This window comes from Mus caroli, chromosome 3 (assembly GCF_900094665.2).
Source record: "Mus caroli chromosome 3, CAROLI_EIJ_v1.1, whole genome shotgun sequence".
Lineage (NCBI taxonomy): Eukaryota > Metazoa > Chordata > Mammalia > Rodentia > Muridae > Mus > Mus caroli.
In genome coordinates, this window is record NC_034572.1 from 89,360,753 (window position 1) to 89,380,853 (window position 20,101).

Below are 20,101 nucleotides of genomic sequence, written 5' to 3' on the forward strand. Positions count from 1 at the left end.
ACAGATTAGCTCACAGGTTTGGTTTTGATTCAGGGTTTCTCTGCGTAGCCCAGGCTGTCCTGGAATCTATTCTGTAGACCAGGCTGGCCTCCAACTCAAAAGATCTGCTTGCCTTCACCTCCCAAGTACTGGGATTAAAGATGTGTACAGCATGACCAGCATATTAGGTTGCAGTTTATACAAAATGAAGCTGACATTTGAACCCAGGACTGTTACCAAGAGTAGCGTTCTAGCTGAGCAGTGGTGGCACATGCTGTTAATCCCAGCACTTGGGAGGCAGAGGCAGACAGATTTCTTTCTGAGTTTGAGGCCAGCCTGGTCTACAGAGTGAGTTTCAAGACAGCCAGGGCTACACAGAGAAACCCTGTCTCAAAAGAACAACAACAAAAAAAAAAAAAAAAAAAAAAGAGTAGCGTTCTCTAAATGTATTATATACCAGTAACAGAAGGAAGAGAAGAAGTGGCAGAACAGACGGAAAAGGATCCTATCTCCCAGCGCAGAGGACATAGGCAGTTACAGTCGTCAGAGTGTTGGAGTGGGGACTAGGTTCGGGAGCGGGAAGGGTTCTTTCCTATAGCTGAAGTGCCTTCCTCTCAGTAGCATGGTTAGTAAAAGCCACATGTTCTCAACATGGACCCTGCCACAAAACGCACTTCATGCAAATGACCACAGCAAACTGTGCAATAGTGACGCTTCCATCACTACTTTTTGCTGATGACCAGAACAGACTGTAGTGACTCAAATTCTCTGGCTTAGTTCAAGGGACAAGCAGGTAGGGACCAGAGGCAGAAAAACATGTCTAGCAGATTATAAAACCTGTTCTTTCCTAGTACCAGCTACTCCTGCAGCCAGGGGAGGGAGAGGAAGCAGCAGCAACGAGGAGACAGACCTTGCCTGAGTTCAAAGGACGTCTGGCTGGACTATCCTGAGCATCTCCCCAGCACAGACAACTCAGAGTCTTAAGTCATCTGAATCAGTAACCAATGAGAAAACAGAAAGGAAGGCCAGGGAGGGTGCCGGCCCCGCACAGAGCCCTTCTCTGGACTGACCCCAGTGTGCTGCACAGTTGAAAAGGTTCCTACTGTGGTGTGAAGGTGACGGGTGTGTTCCTCGTCTTTGTAGTGCCCCACTCCTGAGCTACACCCCAGTTCTGTCCATAAATTATCAGGACAATGAAGAGAAAGAACCAAGTTTCTTTTAGTTTTGTTGTTGTGCTGGTTTTTTGGTGAGGATCAAACCCAGGGCAGTGGATAGTTGAGCATTCTACCGAGAGCTAACTCCTCAGCCTCGCCCTGGTGTTTTTTAAAGATAGGATCTCACTATACAGACTTGGCTGGCCTCAAACTCACAGGCTATCTATCCTCTTGCCTCTGCTGTCTACTGCTAGGGTTGGAAGTGTGTGCAGCCATGCCTGGCACCAGCCCTTAGGGTTCTGAAATAGTTTCTCTGTTACTAAGGAGCACCAGGCTGCAGTCCCTAAATGCTGGGAACAGAGGTCTGAGTCAGTATGCCCAGTGAGAGCAAGTTCTAACTACAGGTGACAACACTTCCTTCTACTCAGCTCCTTGTTGCAGCTCCTTGTAAGCCTAAATTGTTGCCTCTAATCTTCAGAACTGTCACCCTCGGGGTGACAGGATGGAAACTCACTGTCATTCGAAGTGCCTCGTGTGGACAGAAGATAGCTAATTGCCGTACTGGCTCATTGTCAGTGTTGAAAAAGATAGTCATGGCAATCAGGGCATCATAGCTGTGATCATGGCAGAAAGCACTGAGATCTGTGAAGAGGTCTGTCCGCTGCAGAAAGGCCTAGAAGGGAAGAACAAGAAAGCAATCAAAGTTTACAGGCAGACCGTCCTTATCCCCAAGGAACTCTAAGAGTTTTTTGAGCATGCAGCTCATAATTTGTGCATCACTAAAAATGTATGTAGTGCTTACATACTGGAAACTGTGGCAGAATAGGGAGAATACAGGCTTTCAATTAAGACAGCATTGCTTCGAAAAGTAGCTCCACTATATTGCCTCTTATGAATAAGACCCAGAAGTGATAATAACCCCCTGAACCTAAGGCTCCTCAATAAAATAAAAAGACAGCAATGTCGCTGCTCTTTGCTACTTCATAGTGGTTCTTCTTTTTCCCATCCTTTATTCCCCTCCCAATTTTACCCTGTGTCAATAGATAGGAGAGAAAGAAGGACAGGGGAGAAGGGAGAGAGAGAGAGATTGATTTCTGAATCTAATTTCTTTCTTCTTTGAGCACGACTACTAACAAACCACAAACCAATCCCCTTGTGCCATGAGCAACCACCAATCTTTACCTCTCAGGGCTCTGGCATTTATAGACCCTCTGAAAAGTTCCAAGAATTCCAACTGTCACATATTTGCAAAAGCTATCTGCAGCTGGCAAAACCATGCCTCTACTAGAGCATGAGGCAAATCATAGTGAGCCGCTTCAGTCTGAAACAGCCCCACATCCCCACACCTGAGATTAAAAGGAAAACCTACTCTTAAAATATTTCTGGGTTTTTAAAAAAAAACGCCAAAATTCCAGAATTCTCAATATAGAGCCAACTTTCCTACCCTGTCCAATAAACAAACAAGCAACCTCCACAAAAGAAAAAACAAAAACAAAACAAAGCCTCACACACAAAATCACTGATTGCTCTACAGAGAATGATTTGCAGGAGTGCAAAGTAAGTGGATGCAGAGAGACTGACACCCAGGCTCTTACAGCAGCACAGTGAGCGATGATGGACTGTAGAGAACCCCAGAGGAGACGGAGACAAGAGGAGAGGTAGGAGTGGAGGTGAATGAAGGTGTCCCTTGCCCCTTCCACTGGCTTGCTCTTACCTCCAAGTCCATGTAGATTGCACTGATTGCCACCTTGGTGCCCTGTCTGTAGATTGTCTTCTGGTCCTTTCTGAGCATCTGCTCAGTGGTCAGTCCTAGAAAACAGAAGTCAAACAGGGGACTTGGCCTAACACCGCAAAGGTGAAGATGAGGAAAATGGGACAATAGTTTCTCCTCAAGGAGATGAACAGGACCAATAACTGAAGATGTAATTATACAAAGGTTTACTTAAATAATCAGGTCACTGGCAGGAGAGACGGCTCAGCAGTTACGAGCACTGGCTATTTTTCAGAGGACCTGGGTTCAATTCCCAGCACCCACATGATAGCTTGTAACTGTCTGTTACTGTAGTTCCAGGGGAACAGTCACCCTTTTCTGTTGGCCCATGCACATAATGCACAGACATACATGCAGGCAAAACACCCACACGTATCCAATAAATAAAGAAAACTCTAAAATGCTAACAATCAGGTCGCAATATTAAATGGCTGCCTGTAGACTAAGGGACTTTGTAGAAGGGTAAAAGAAGAGAAGCTTTACTGGGTGTGGTGGTGGTGTGCACCCTTGAGCCCAGTGCTCTGGAGGAAGAGGCTGGTGGAGCTCAGGAGTTTGAGATCAGCCAGGGCTACAACATGAGTTCTAGGCTAGCCAGGGTTACATAGTGAGGCCACCTCACTAACCTACACCCGCCCCCCCCAAAACAAGCCAGAAACCAGAGCCAAGACAACAGAGGCCTTTACGTTTCTCCACCCTCCCCTCCGCCCATTTATTCCTTTATTATTTTTGCTGTGGGTCATACCCAGGGCCTTGCACATGCTGGGCCAGCATCCACTCTCCAGCTACATCCTCAGCCCTGAGGGGTTTTCCTCTGTGTTCATTCTAATAGCACGTGGAACATTTATGTTTCCTTCTTTTGCTTGCTCTTTTTTTTTCAATGTCAACAGGCGGATTATGGAAGTTCTGGGTTCAGTTTGTCTTCTGAACACAACACTAAAAGCGTCCTCTTCCTTCTGCTGATTACACAGCTCTTGCTCTGACGACTGAGCAGCACCCCCAATACCGCTACATTTTATATATGGCCTACATTCTCTGATTAAGCAGGGACTCAAAATTTTTCTTGTTTTTGTAAGTTTCACACATTGTAGTGATCATCTTCACCCTCCCCCATATCCTTAGACCCATCTGTCGCCCCTGAGCACCGACCTCTGGCTTTGTCTTCTTTCCTTACTATAGCCATCGAGTTCAATTTGTGCTGCACAGTCTTGGATTTTTTTTTTTCTTTTCTTTCTTTCTTTTTTTCTTTTTTTTTTTTTGACAGGGTTTCTCTGTGTAGCCCTGGCTGTCCTGGAACTCTGTAGACCAGGCTGGCCTCGAACTCAGAAATCCCCCTGCCTCTGCCTACTGAGTGCTGGGATCAAAGGTGTGCGCCACCACTGCCCGGCTAGTCTTGGATTTTTAAATACCTTTTATTTCATTTTGTTTTCTTTTCCTTTTCCTTTTTTTTTTTTTTTTTTGATTTTTCCAGACAGGGTTTCTCTGTGTAGCCCTGGCTGTTCTGGAACTCACTTTGTAGACCAGGCTGGCTTCGAATTCAGAAATTCACCTGCCTCCATCTCCGGAGTGCTGGGATTAAAGGCGTGCGCCACTACTGCTCCACTCATTTTGTTTTCTGATACAGGGCTTCTCTGCATAGCTTTTACCTTTTGAGGTAGAGCCTTATTGTGTGCCCAAGTTGTCCTTAACTCACTATGTAGCCCAGGCTGCCACAAACTGTTTATCTTCTGCCTGGCTTCACCAGTGCTGGGATTACAGGATGGACTACCACCCCAGGCCTTCTCATCTTCTCTAGTGAGAATTCTGCAATGCTGGTTTCTTTAAAAACACAGAAATAGGGCTGGAGAGATGGCTCATAGGTTAAAAGCACTGATTGCTCTTTCAGAGATGCTAGATTCAATTCCCAGCAACCACATGGTGGCTCATAACCATCTGTAATGGGATCTGGTGCCCTCTTCTGGCCTGCAGGCATACATGCAAGCAGAATGCTGTATTCATAATAAATAAATCTTTAAAAACACAAACACGGGGGCTGGTGAGATGGCTCAGTGGTTAAGAGCACTGACTGCTCTTCCATAGGTACTAAGTTCAAATCCCAGCAACCACATGGTGGCTCATAACCACCCATAATGAGATCTGACACCCTCTTCTGGTGTGTCTGAAGACAGCTACAGTGTACCTATTTATAATAATAAATAAATCTCTAAAAAAACAAAACCACACACACACAAACACAGAAATATAAGAATATGTTCACTTTAGCTGGGCAGTGGTGGCGCACGCCTTTAATCCCAGCACTTGGGAGGCAGAGGCAGGCAGGTTTCTGAGTTCAAGGCCAGCCTGGTCTACAAAGTGAGTTCCAGGACAGCCAGGGCTACACAGAGAAACCCTGTCTCAAAAAAACAAAGTGTTCACTTTAACCCCAGGTGTGGGGAGGCGGGGTGCTTCTGACCGTCCACAGCAGCTCATTATGATTTGCATCACCCTCTAGCAGAGGCTTGGTTTTGCCAGCTGCAGATAGTTTTTGTAATTGTGTGACATTTGCAACTCAAGACACTTTTCAGAAGGTATATAAAGCTAGGGCCCCGAGAGGTGGTGTGCATGGTTATTGGTAATTTAGGGAGGTTGGTTTGTTCTACTAGTAGTCCTGCTCAAAGAAACAGAAAGAAAGAAATTAGATACAAGGATATCTGTCTGTCTGTCTGTCCCCACCCTCATCCTTTTTTCTCTCCTATCTAGTGAAAAGGGTTGAAACTAGAGGGATAAAGTGTAGGAAAAAGAACCCCCAAAGGAGCAAAGACCAGCTACAATCCTCTTGCAGGCTCAGGATGCAATGACATAACATGACTCATCTGTTCATGAGCAGACATGTATGTTGCTCATTACCATTTCTATGCTCTGAAATCAAAGCTTGCCCACTGATGACACATCATACCTGAGACGTCAAACTTGGCCTTCTGCAGGGAATCAAAGATGTCCTTTCTTCTGGGCAGATCTGGGAAAAGGGCTTCCAGTTCTTCCACATACTTGCTGTCCTTTGGGGTTGCCTTCCCAATGTTGGTATCCATGTTGACACAGTCCAGGATGATGGTTCCTGTAAGGGATAAGGCAGAGCAGGAGTCCTGTGTGTGAGTGAACCCTCCACTCACAATCTTTAGCATACACACAACTCCAAATCCAATGAACACAACCCAGAGCGTACAACCCAGGCAACCCCACTGCAGACAAATAATACACCTGGATGACCATGTCCAAGAGAAACCTCCCAAAGTACAATGCAGGTAGGACAGACAGACAGACAGAAGCCTGGGTGTGGAGCTGTACAGATGGCTCAGCAGTTGAGAGCACTGGCTGCTCTTCCAGAGAGCCTGGGTTTGAGTCAAAGAATCAATATGGCAGTTTATAACTCTCATCTCAAGAGATCTGGAGCCCTCTTCTGGCCTCCTCAGGTACCCAGCATACACATGGTACACAGACATATACACAGACAAAATACCCATACACATAAAAAAAAAAAAAGTAAAACAAGGAGACCGGGCATCCTGAGTCTTGTAGATTTCAGAAGGAATCTAGCTCTTCAGCAAGCCAAATTCCATCACACTATCTTTTTAAAAACATTTTTTTTTATAATTTTCTTTATTCTTTGAAAATTTCATATTCTTTCCTCCACCCCAGCTCCCTCTCCATTCCCTACCCACCCAGCTGCGTGTAGCCCTGGCTATCCTGGAACTGTCTTTGTAGATCAGGCTGGCCTCGAACTCAGAGATCTGCCTGCCTCTGCCTCCCAAATGATGTGATTAAAGGCGTGCGCCACCACTGTCCGGCAGCTGTCAATTTCAAAAAGCTTGTTGGCTATGGATGAAGCTTTGTGCTTCTCTTCTGTCTGGATTTTGTCTTCCATCACAGTATCTTAATTATTAGAAGACTATGCCTAGTCTAATCTAAATGAGATCAGCACTACACACCCCCTGGAAAAAAGGGAAGGTTAAGAGGCCTGCTGGAGATATAACAACCATTTCCTGGTGGAACTGCTATCAGAGATGTTTCCTGTTTCTTCAGTGAGTCCTCTTTCCTTTAAACATTGCTGCAAACGGGAACCACCAAGGCCCTTGCCCTGTGCTTCCCCTGTACTAACTCCAACCCAGGCAGTGAAACAATGACCAGCTACTGCAGGAACCCTGGCCCTCTGGGGTGAATAAACTTCAAGAGTCACCGCCACCAGTGAGGCTGGAGTCTAGATTTTTACCGCCCCCATTCTGGGATAGGGGCAAAGGTCACAACCCAGACCTGATTCCTTACCATGCAGTAGGGCTGCAGTTTGTCTGTCCAAGGTCTCTGGTGCCCCCTGCAGGATTCTCTCTGTCACCAGGGTAGCACAGGACCCCACCAGCTCAACTGAAACGTGACAGGGAGGACAGTATTTCTGCTCAATTGGTCGGTGGTCCAGCACCTCTGCTACGGCCTCCTCCAGAGCTGCGTCGCTTCTGGGGAGGGTGGTGGTTAACAGAAAACAGAAAGAAAGAGAAGCAGGTGAGAGCTCTCCAGCTGCTCAAATGGATCTCCAACTCCCCACACCAAGAGGAAAAGTATGCATGTCCCATGTGAGTACACAGATGTCACCTTACCCCGCAGCCCCCTCTCCACTGTCTGACGTGGAATCAGAAGCAGCTTTTAAACAGCACACAAGTGAACTCTGTGACAAATACCTACAGGGTCACTGTCCTTTAGGGTCACCTTTCCCACTGAACTCTATACCTGGCCTTGCTCTCTTGACAATGAAACATCACGCAAGTCACCACGTCTTCCTTTCCAGCCCTGTGCTACGGCCTTCTGGGCCCATCAGTATCCCCTACCTGAACTGTTTCAATTAAGGGCTCATCTAAGCCGTCCCTCAAAAGATTCCTGGATGATCACTTGAAAAACAAACAAAACAAAATGAAAATCAAAAACAACAACAACAAAAAATGTTATTCTGTTAGGACCTGGAATAAATATAATTAAGTTTTCTACTACCCAAAAATTCAGTCCAATCTCCTTAGGCCTACAAGGACTCCATGATCTGCACCCTGCCTACCTCAGTCCCATCAATTCACATCTTACCTTTCCCACATAATTCATGCCCAGCTGTGCAAAACAAGTCCCAGTTCCCTACTCAGTGTGCGATTTCATGCCTGCCTGGCTTCACCTCTGTTAACTCCTCTCTCTGCCTGAAGGCTCCTCTCAGACACCTGCCCATCTCGGACAAACACAAAGCTCTCTTTTAAGACTGGGCTGCCCTCAGTAGAGTCCTTTTGCCCTCAGTTTCCCTCCAGCACAATGAGCTAGGCCCATGTATGGTCCATCGAGTCCCACTGTCCTCTAGAGTGACAGTTATGGCGTGCCTCTGGCACCCGCTACAATGCTCTCTTTATTACCTCCCTCTTCCTGACTGAAAGATGCATGAAAACTGTCACCTATATCCACTTCAGGAAAAGGTTTTAATCAGTAAATTCATGGATGCATGAATGCCCCCAGGCAACTATCATTTCTTGGTATAAGCACAGTGTGCCTCAAGGGAAAAATATCCATTTTTAAGACTAGCAGGAGCCAGACGTACTTAGACAAGAATCACACTCATGTTGCTTTTTGGCAGCTTTTTCTAGTCCTAAATTGGAAGTGGATTTATTATGGATGTACACATTTGTTGAACAGACATGACTGAGATATTTATAGTCTACTAGAACATATTATTCCTGTATTTTAAAACAGCAAAAACTTCTGACATTGAAGGCAGATTTAAGTTATTTTGAATATTTTGAATAATTATTTAACTATATATTTTTGTTTCCTTATATCATAAACATCACATAACTAGAGAAGTGATACTATTTTTTTTTTATATTGGATATGACCCATCAATTATAGTTAGCCTCTGAGGCAGGTGGATTTCTGACTTCAGGGCTAGACTGGAATACATAGTGATTTACAGGCCAGCCAAGGCTGCATAGTGAGGCCCTACCTCACACGAGAAGCAAACAAACAAACAAACAAACAAGAACAAGGACAACAACAAATGAGCCTTTGAGACTCTAGAGGACGGCTCTCCTTCCTCCTTTTTCCCTGTGCAGGCCGAGTGTCCTTCACTGACTTACTTGGGTAAAATATGGTGGTCAACAAGGATGAGGGTGAGCTGGCCAGCCTGGTGCAGAGCTAGGAGGTCAATCTCGTCCCGGAAGATCAGCGCTGGCTCTGGAATCTTAACCTCCTGGAGGAAGAAGACATTGTCCCCTCGCAGAGGAAGGTCAGAACGCTTTATATTTAAAACTGGGATAAAGATGTCTTCTGCTTCAGACGTCTAGTTATGGAATTGAAAAGAAGACATAATATGGCTCAGGAAAACGCAAGAAAAAGTAGCCCCACCCTAACTCTGACCCTGAGGTTGGGTTCCGAGTTCTCTCCCTAATACAGAAATGCAAAACAGAGGCCAAAGAAGACACGACCTTGGGTAATACCACTTCTCAAGGCCACAATTATCGAGCCTATGAAAATAAAGGGCTAGGGCTGGAGAGATGGCTCAGTGGTTAAGAGCACTGACTGCTCTTCCAGAGGTCCCGAGTTCAAATTCCAGCAACCACATGGTGGCTCACAACCATCCGTAATGAGATCTGATGCCCTCTTCCGGGGTGTCTGAAGACAGCTACAATATACTTACATATAATAAATAAATATATTATATAATATATTATATATATATTATAATATATTATATATAATAAATATATTATATAATAAATATATTATATAATAATATTATATTTATTATATTATATATATTATATTATATTTATATATTATATATTATATATATTATATAATAAATATATTATATAATAAATAAAAAATATATTAAAAAAAAAAAAGAAAGAGCCGGGCGTGGTGGCGCACGCCTTTAATCCCAGCACTCAGGAGGCAGAGGCAGGCGGATTTCTGAGTTCGAGGCCAGCCTGGTCCACAAAGTGAGCTCCAGGACAGCCAGGACTATACAGAGAAACCCTGTCTCGGAAANAAANAAAAANAAANAAAANAAANAAAAAAAAAAAAAAAGAAAGAAAATAAAGGGATGGCTTTTTTTTTAATTTTTTTTTTAAATACTGGAGAAGCAAGCCGAGCGAGTGCCTTGACCATGGAAGCACACATTCTACGACTGAGCTGCACCCTAATGTTCTGAGAGAATGGTCCTTGCCCTCTATCTTAGCAATGACATGGAAGTCAACAAGCTATTTTAAGGAAAAGAGCTAGGTATAGACTTCAAGCTACAGGAAATAGGATCCAGGTTCCATTTCCAGCATCTACATGGTAGCTCACAGCCATTTATAACTCTGGTCCCAGGGAATCCGATGCCCTCTTCTGGATTCTGAGGGCACCTGGCACACACTTGATGCTTAGACATATATACAGGCAAAATACCCATACACATAAAGTAAAAATAAATATGTTGCTGGGTGTGGTGGCGCAAGCCTTTAATCCCAGCACTCTGGAAGCAGGGGCAGGTGGATCTCTGTGAGTTCGAGCCCATCCTTATCTACAAAGAGAGTTCCAGGACAGCCAGGGATATTACACAGAGAAACCCTGTCTTGAAAAAATAAACAAACCAACAAAAAACTTTCTAATTGACCTGGGCTGGCAAAGATGTAGCTTATTTGATATAGTGCTGATCAGGCAGGCAAGAGACCTAGGAATTCCCAACACTGCATACACCATATGATGGTTTATGCCTATAAGCCTAGCATACAGGATGCAGAAGCAGAATTAAATATTCAGTGCTACCCTCAGCTGACTAGCGAGTTCAGTGTCAATGTGAGATAAATGAAAGCCTGTCTCAATTTAAAAAAAAATCTGGGAAAGATAAATTCTAGATCATTGGTATCCATAAGGAACCGCAATAATAAGCTATTTAAACATAACTTTATGGTTTTGCAAATTCCTTGAGGTGGCTTAAATGACCCCATTAGGCCCACAGGTATGAATGCTTAGTTATCAAGGGAGTGGCACTATTTGAGAGGGATTGGAAGGCGTGGCCTTCCTTATTGGAGGAAGCATGATGTAGAACTAGAAGTGGGCTTTGAGGTTTCAAGGGTCCAAGGCAGGACCAGTGGCTCTCTTCCTGCTGCCTGTGGATCCAGATGTAGTACTCTCAGTTACTTCTCCAGCACCATGCCTGCCTGCATGGCACCATGCCCACTGCCATGATGACAGTGGACTGACCCTCTGCACCCGTAAAGCCAGCCCCAATTAAATGCTTTTTTTTTTTTCCTTTCTTTTTTTCTTTTTGGTTTTGTTTTGTGTTTCAAGACAGGGTTTCCTCTGTGTAGCCCTGGCTGCCCTGGGACTCAGAGATCTACCTGTCTCTTCTGAGCGCTGGGATTAAAAGTGTGCGTCACCTTGCCTGACGAATGCTTTCTTTTTAAAGAGTTGCCTTGGTCATAGTGTCTTTTCACAGCAATAGAAAGACATCCCCCAAAGCAGACTTACACGTCCCAGAGGGTAACACATTGCTCGACCAAGTTCAGGGATCTTTATTTATCCTTTGTGCTGTGCACCGGAGCTTGTGTACCTGCATAAGCACGTGTAGAGCTCAGAGGACAACCTCGGATGTCATTTCTCAGGCACCAGCATCCTGCTTGCCTGAAACTCAGCAGGTAGGCTAGGCTGGTTGGCCACTGAGCCCCCAGACCTGCCTGTCTGCCTCCCTAGTGCTGGGATGAGAAGGCAGTGCCACCATATCTGACTTTGTTTATGTCATTCTAGGGGTCATACTCTGGACTTACACACCGAGGCCTTTGTTGACTGAGCTAGCCCAGCCACTCTCCAACTTTGTTTTTTTACTGAATTATTCACCTTTTTTTATATTGAATATTTGGCCTGTGTGTCATATGTGTACCATAGGTGTGCTTGGTGCCTGTGGAGGTCAAAAGAAGGCATTTTGATTCCCTGGAACGGGAAAAGTAAATTGTTAACTACCGTGCAGGTGTTGGGGGATAACTGAACCCTGGTCCTCTGAGTCATCTCTCCAGCCTCCCCCCATCTGTTAATGAAACAAAATGACCCTTATCCTCTTGCCTCCTGCTTTCAACATCTGTCTGTCTGTCTGTCTGTCTATGAAACACAGTGGCCTTTATCCCACTTCCAAGGGCTTACACACGAGTCATCACCCACGTGAGATTTCACTTCAGTTTAGCCAAGGCTAAACATTGGAAAGTGGCAGAGCTGGGCCTTGATCCAAATCGTTTCACTCCAAGGGACTGTTTCTCGATACTTACCTTTGTTAGGTAGAAGGCCAAGGCGAGAGCAGACACCATGGAGTCTAAGTCGCAGGCTTCATTTCCCAGCACGACATGTAGAGGCCTGGACTCCTGGAGGGGAGGGAGAACTGATAAACCATCTCTGTGTATTTCCGTTACTTCACTCAAGTGGGGCATCGTATACATCTTCTCGATGACCCTCAGAGGAGATGACACCATGACAGGGATCAGCAGAGAGAGAGGGCCTAAGTTTTAAAGCTAGGCCCTTAAGCAGCCATATACATCCCACAGATGCATTTTGCCCTCCGCTCACCTGTGTGCCTGCACGCTAACTCTCAGAGGAACACTACGCCATTGTCAGACTGCTCACGCTTCTTCGGGCACTCGCTGTAAGCACAGTCAGAATGCTCTGGAAATGGACAGCTAAGCCACGCCCTCGGGGGTTCCAGGCCTAAGCTGCCACTCAGCACCCCGATTTTCAAACTAGATGAATAATTTTTATATCCCTAAGTTATAAAAATAAACAAAGAGGCTTTGAAAATAAAGGTAAAAAATAAAATCTCTCACCAGCAAGAAGGTTCAGCAGATAAGGGTGTCTGTCTGCCTGATGACCCACGTTAGACCCCTGGGAGAGCTGTTCTCCAGACTCTCTGCCCCGTGGTCCAGGGACCTAGACTTAGCGGCACCTTCACCCACACTCATTGCTTTGTCTGCTATGCTAAGAAAGAAAACGCATAGCCCACAGCAAAAGAGCTGCTGCTGCTGTTGCTGCGACTTCTCTGGAGCTTTGGGTTGGCTTGGCTTTAGAGAAGTTCTCACTCTGCAGCCCTGAGTGGCCTTGAATCTGTCTGCCTCCGCCCCTCGGATGCTGGGATTACCTGAGAGGCATGAGCTGGCCTGTCCTGTCCACTTATTTCAGTGAATTTGTGTGTGCATGCAAGTGTGTGCCTGTGTAAGCAAGGCACGGTGCCAGCCTCAGGTGTTGGTCCCCTCCTTCCTTCTTTTTGGGGGAAGCATCTCTTGGTCACTACGGCATGCCTACAAGTTCCCAGGCGTTCTGGCTTCCATCTTGCTTTGCTGCAGTGCACTAAGATTACAGATGCTTGTTGTACCAGCTGGTTTTACATGGGCTCTGGAGATTTGAACTTCTGTCCTTATACTTTCAGGATATAAGTACTTTATTCATTTAGCCATTGTGCTGGTTAGTTTTATGTCAATTTGACACAAGTTACAGTCACTAGAGAGAAGGAGCCTCAATTAAGAAAATGCCTCCGTAGGACTGGGCGGCACGCAGGCACGCCTGCAGGGGATTTTCTTAACTGGTGGTTGATTTGGGAGGGTCCAGCCTACTGGCAGACTGGTGATCCTAGGTTCTATAAGAAAGCCTGGCCAGCCAGGCTGCCAGGGCAGAGACACAAGCGCAGGAACGTTCCGGTTCAATCGTTTTAAAAAATATTTCCCACAACAGGCCCGTGTTTCCTCACAGCAATAAGAACCTTAAGACAGCCATCTCCGCACAGGAACCTTTGTGTTTTGGTTTGAGATATGACCTCCCTACAACACTCAGAAATCTACCTGCTTCTGTCCCCCTTCCCCCCCCCCCAGTGCTGGAATTAAAGGTATGTGTGTGCCAGCACAGCGGGCATAGAACTTTTAAAAGTCCAGCTGCTGATAATACCGAGGGAGACAGAACAACTGAGGTCATTACCCGAGGTCCCATTCATCTCCTGAGCGCCCAGGATCCTCAAACGCATTTAGACTAAGGCGTCTCTAAGAGCAGGTGGGCTTTATTTTCACTTAGACATCATCCTATACACTTTCACACCCACTAAATGATTGTTCAGTCTCTATAACAGCCAAATAAGATACGCACATACTTCAAGCACTACCATGCTGGATGTAATGGCACATGCTTGTTAATCTCAGCACTTGGAAGTTGGAGGCAGGAGGATCAGGAATTCAAGACCAGCCTCAGCTAAATACTAAGTTCCAGGACAGCACAGACTATCTGAGTTCCTGTCTAAGAAAAGAAGAGAGTAGTGGGACTGCATCTGAGGAACTGCAGGCACTCTACTATTGATCCGAACGGGTCTTGACTCTTAGGTCTTCCTCTTTCAGATTTGCTAGCACTGGGGTTACCATCATGTGCTGTCATGTCTGGTTTATGTATTGCTGGTGAGTGAACCCTGGGTTGTGCTTGCTAGGCAAGCACTTAACTGAGCTATACTGCCAGTCTTTAAACTACCTTATTAAAAAAAAAGAAAAAAAAAAGAGGGGGTGGGGGTGGGGGGTAGGCATGGTGGCACATGCCTTTCATCCCAGCACTTTGGGAGCCAGAGGCAGATCTGCCAGTTTGGGGGCAGCCTGATCTACATTTCAAGTTCCAGGTCAACCAAGGCTCACAGTGAAACCCTATCTCAAAAAATATATATAATGCCGCCACCCCCACGCCCACCATCTCTTCTGCGTGTACACGGAAAACAGAGGATGGCTTGAGGGTATAGGTTCCCTCCTTCCACCACGTGGATTCCAGGTATCAAATTCAGGTTATCAGGGCTTGAATGAGACAAAGCAGGGCGTACCAGTCGGTGCAGGATTCCTTTGTTCGATGTTGTTATTCTGAGCTGGCTAGCCCGAGCTGTGGGGCTGTTCAGCACATTACAGAACATTTGACAGGATCTCTGGCCTCTCCCCACTAGATGCAGATAACACTGCAATCATAACAATCAAAACCTGTTTCCACAACTGCCCTAGCTGAAGACTACTGGGTCACAGGAAGGAGGCAGCAAGCCTCTATAAAAGAGAAAGCCACTATGGCTCCTTGTCAGGGAAATCTGCTAGGCACGGAGGTTAGCAAACTAGGAAAGAGGTCAGAAGACCAAGACGTAGCAAGGGGCCACATTCATGATCGAGCAATGCAACATTAGCAAAAACTTCAGGGGAAACCTACACTCACTCTCCTTATTATGTGACGCTCCTTCTACCAGGACAGTTAGACTTCTAGGGGTATGCTCTGACATAGGCAACTCTGTTCTCTTTTTAAGATTTATTTCATGGCAGGGGGAGGTTATAGGGAACTTTCCGGATAGCATTTGAAATGTAAATGAAGAAAATATCTATTAAAAATTTGAAAAAAAAAAGATTTACATGGTGTTTTGTCTGATTATGTATATGTACCATGTGCATGCCTGGTGCCTGCAGAGGCCTTGAGAGGGCATTAGAACCTCTGCATCTGGAGTTACAGATGATGGGTGTGAGCTGCCAGGCGGGTGCTGCAGGCAAACAAGAGGAGCCTGTGTCCCTAACCACGAGCCACCTCCAGCCCTTCATCTGCAGCTACTAAAGAGGCTGCGGCCTTTGTTCTGTGGTGCTGGAGACTGGACCTAGCGACTCACGCATGCCAGGCGAACGCTCTAACACTGAGCTATAAGCCTATTCCCAGATAGGCTTCTTTTTCCAATCATTTTCTTCCCCATTCCTTATTCGTACCACAAAAAGTAAGGATTATTTGCCAGGCCTCTGGGGGCAAAGGGCCCCTAAAGGAAATGTGCTCTCAAGATGTGCCCATGCCTGTTTCTCTAGGCCCATTTCAAGAGTATGGAACTCTCAAGCCAGAGAAATGGCTTAGCAAGTGAAGGTGCTCGCTGCCAAGTCTGAAGACCTGAGTTCAATTCCCAGGTCTCCTATGCTAGAAGGAGGACCAGTTCTGACTCCTAAAAATTATCCACTGATGGCAACATGTGTGCTGAAGAAGTAACAAAATTTGAGGCTTTTGGGCCCAGGCTTGGGAGTGTGGCTTTTGTGGCTTAGTGCTCCAGGTGCTGGTCATAAAACAGATAGCGAGCGACATTCTTCCTGGGTTCAAAGAGTGTTCATTCAAAGAAAGTCACCCTGACCCACCCTGACCATTACGAGAACCTGCAATACAAATGTGCTATTGTTAGGGGCTCTTAGATTGTTAGGGGCTCTTAGAAACTGTCTTGAGAGATAACCTGACTCTTGTGACTTTGCACTTCCTTGTGACTCTTAACTGGTATTTTTGGTATTTTCCAACAACGCCCTCCCCACCTCCTTGAGTTGTGGTTTCTTCCTTTAAATACCCCCTTACTCAGCTACTCGGGGCGCCACGGTCCTCTACCCCTGCGTGGTGTATGACCGTGGGCCCGAGAGTGCTCTTGAATAAAAATCCTCTTGCAATTTGCAGCAAGACCGTTTCTTGTGGGTGATTTTGGGGTGTCGCCTCTCCTGAGTCAGAACGTGGGGGAGTCCTCACGTTGTGGGTCTTTCAGTGCCACAACACATACCTACAAAATAATTAATTGATTACTTCCTAAAGTGCTTGGATCCCTTGTCAGGTGTGGTGGCTCATGCCTGTGATCCCAAGCACTAACTAAGGAGGCTGAGGCCAGTCTGGATTACACAGAGTTATAGGCCTGCCTGTACTACACAGCAAAACCCTGTTCCAGAAAGATGAAGTGTGAGGTGATGTAGGAGTGCACGTCTGTAACCTCACTCCACTCAGGGAGTGGGCACAGAAGGACCAGGAGTCTCCATCCACTGTGCTGTATGTTCGAAGCCAGCATGTGCTAATGTGAGGCTCTTTCCTCAAAAGCCAAAGAAACAATCAAGCAACAGCACACATCAGGGCTAGAGACATAGCTCAGGTAACAGAGGGCTTGGCTTACACATAAGAAGCCCTGGTCGCAGCGCGTGGTGGCGCACACCTTTAATACCAGCACTCGGGAGGCAGAGGCAGGCGGATTTCTGAGTTCATGGCCAGCCTGGTCTACAGAGTTCCAGGACAGCCTGGGCTATACAGAGAAACCTTGTCTGGAAAAACTGAAAATAAAATAAAATAAAAAAGAAGCCCTGGTCCACTAACACAACACTATTTGAGCCAAGGGCAGCAGCACACACCTGTTATCCCAGATATGAGTGTGGGAGAGGATCCAAAGTTCAGCTACAAAGCAATTTCAAGGCCAGCCTAGGCTACATGAGACCCTGTCAAACAAACAAACAATAAAAGGATCCAGGTGGTGGTGGCAGACACCTTTAATCCCAGCAGAGGCAGGACAATTTCTGTGAGTTTGAAGCCAGCCTGATCTACAAAGCAAGTTCTAAAATAGCAAGGGCTACAGAGAAATCCTGTCTCAAAAAAACAAAACAAAAGAACAACAACAACAAATAAAAACAAACAAACAAACTGGGTGTAGCAGCGCATTATTTCAATCCCAGCACTTGGGATGCAGAGGCCAGCAGGCTTCTGAGTTCCGGGACAGCCTGAGCTACAGGTAACACTCTCTCCAAGGGAAAAAGCAAAACAAAACAACCCGGGTGTGTGAGATGAAAATGTCTGAATGACATACACGCCAAATAGCCTGATTGGCTGTGCATTGTGTCTATATATATATACAGTGTGAACCCAGAATTATCAAAAAGCACCACGGGAGGGCTAGTATTTTTCAACGTTTTGAAAAAATCATTTTGGGGGCTGGGCGTGGTGATGCAAGGCCTTTAATCCCAGCACTCGGGAGGCAGCGGCAAGCGGATCTCTGAGTCTGAGGCCAGCCTGGTCTACAAAGTGAGTTCCAGGACAGCCAGAGCTACACAGAGAAACCCTGTCTCGAAAAAAAAAAAAAGAAGAAGAAGAAAAGGAAAAATAAAGAAAAAAAAATCGTTTTTGAAGATTTTTATTTCCTACATTTGGATGTTTTGCTTGCATGTATGTCTGTGTACCACTTGTGTGCATTGCCCACAGAGACCAGAGAGGGAGTTGTATCTCTTGGAACTAGAGTTACAGACTGTTGTTAGCCACCATGAGTGCTGGGAATTGAACCAGGGTCCTCTAAAAGAGTAGCTGGTATTCTTAACCACCAAGCCATCTCTCCAGCCTTTTCTTCCTTTTTTTGTAATGTTTTTTGTTGTTTTTGTTTTTGTTTTTCAAGACAGGGTTTCTCTGTGTAGCCCTGGCTGTCCTTTGTAGACCACGCTGGCCTCGAACTCAGAAATCCGCCTGCCTCTGCCTCTCAAGTGCTAGGATTAAAGGTGTGTGCCAGCGTGCACTACCACGCCCAGCAATGTTTTGTTTTTTAAGATGGAGTCTTGCTTCAAACTCAGAATCACCATGCCTTAGCTTCCCCCATGCTAGAACTGCATGTGCAGACCACCGCACCTGGCAACACGAGACTCTTGCAAAGCAATTAGAGAATTCGATATCCTAGACCCCAGTCACGTGACATAATATCTCCTTCAACTCCTCCTCAGACTAGGGGAAGGTCCCTGTCTCCCAGACACCAAACATTGTCCAAGATGGCTGTGGACCAAAGTGACAGGAAAACCCAAGATAACTGACTCAAGAGATAACTGACTCCCTGAAGCTGGAAGGGGTGTAAACACTGCAGGCCTTGTGTCACAGCTGAGGGAAGCAGAAGGGGACCAGAGAAAGGCTGAGCGAGGAGTGCGAGGAAGGTCTCAGACTGCTTTTCAAATCCCTGTAACAGTGCAGTTGAATCATGGCCAGTCAGCTCCCCAGCACGGAGGAAAGGGACCAAAGCCACTTCACAGCGTGAAGGGAGGAGACATGGTCTCCAATTGTAAGATGAGCACCAAAGTCTGGTGCTCAGCTAAGGCCAGCAGCAGATGGCAGGAACGCTTTGTCACAGGTGGCAGTCCTGGACCTGGGGTGGCCAAAGGCATGCAGCCTTCTCTTCCTTCCCACCACCCACCAGCAGCACCCTCTGTTGCCCAGGTCTGCCTGGATTAGCCACCCTGCCCCCAAACGATGGTGCGCGCTAGTGTGTGTGTGTGTGTGTGTGTGTGTGTGTGTGTGTGTGCACGCATGCCCTGTGAGGCCCTCTCTGCTCTACGCACTGTCAGGAAGTGGCAGAACACCATTTGGACAATCACAGACTAGGGCTGGGTCCAACACTGTTTCTTACATGATATTGGGTCCTGGTTCCTATATAATGCAAGCACAGGGCTGGGAGGATGGCTCAGTGGGCAAAGGCTGCCAGTCTTGACACCCCAGTTCAGTTCCTAAGACCAACACAGTGGGAAGAGCTGGGAATCTTGCCAAGCTGTTCTCTGACCTTTACAGATGTGCTTGCCACTGCATGCTCCCACTCCCACCCCACCCCCCACAAAATGTATAAATAAATGTTAAGAGTTTTTATTTTATGGGCTAGAGAGATGGCTCAGGCATTGTTCTCCAGCTCCAGGGGACCCTACGCCATCTTCTTGCTTCTGGGGGCATCTCTATTCACATGCATATTCCCACAGATAGATACACACCTATACATATAATTAAAAATGTTTTTTGAGACAGTGTTTCTCTGTGTAGCCCTGACTGTCCTGTGCCATTACATCCAGCTAAAACTTTTTTTAATGAGGAAAAATTGGGCATGTTAGTGCATACCTCTAATCCCAGTACTCGTTGGGGGTGGGGTAGGATGAGGCAGAGGACCGCAGCAACTCTGAGGCCAGCCTGGACTACACAGTGAGTTCCAAGCCAGCCTGGATTACTGTGAGACCCTGGCCCAGAAGAGCAAGAAAGGATAACACTGTAACTCTTTTCATGCCATGCATGATTAAGAGAGACATCGCCTAAGAGCCTCTTCTGTGGGTCCTGAGTTCAAATCCCAGCAACCACATGGTGGCTCACAACATTCCATAATGAGATCTGGTGCCCTCTTCTGGGGTGTCTGAAGACAGCGACAGTGAGCAGGGCCAGAGCGAGAGCAAGAGAGTCGGCTCAACAGTTAAGAGCACTGACTGATCTTCCGAAGGTCCTAAGTTCAAATCCACATGGTGGCTCACAACCATCTGAAATGAGATTGGATGCTCTCTTCTGGTGTGTCTGAAGACAGCTACAGTGTACTTACATACAATAAATAAGTAAATCTCTCTCCTTTTTTTTTTTT

The 20,101-nt window shown here is 46.2% G+C and overlaps 1 protein-coding gene across 2 annotated transcripts in view; it reads right to left on the bottom strand.

Annotated features, from left to right (window-relative positions):
• The window catches only part of Prune1 (prune exopolyphosphatase 1), a 30,893-nt gene that overhangs the window by 2,503 nt on the left and 8,289 nt on the right, over window positions 1–20,101 (bottom strand). For both annotated transcript variants that reach the window (XM_029475336.1, XM_021158031.2), the window contains exons 2-7: window positions 12,201–12,293; window positions 9,033–9,235; window positions 7,201–7,385; window positions 5,837–5,995; window positions 2,848–2,942; window positions 1,648–1,806 (exon numbers count right to left, since the gene is read on the bottom strand). In XM_029475336.1, coding sequence (XP_029331196.1) covers window positions 1,648–1,806; window positions 2,848–2,942; window positions 5,837–5,995; window positions 7,201–7,385; window positions 9,033–9,235; window positions 12,201–12,239 — 840 coding nt within the window. In that variant the 5' untranslated portion in view covers window positions 12,240–12,293. The remainder of the gene's footprint in view (window positions 1–1,647; window positions 1,807–2,847; window positions 2,943–5,836; window positions 5,996–7,200; window positions 7,386–9,032; window positions 9,236–12,200; window positions 12,294–20,101) is intronic.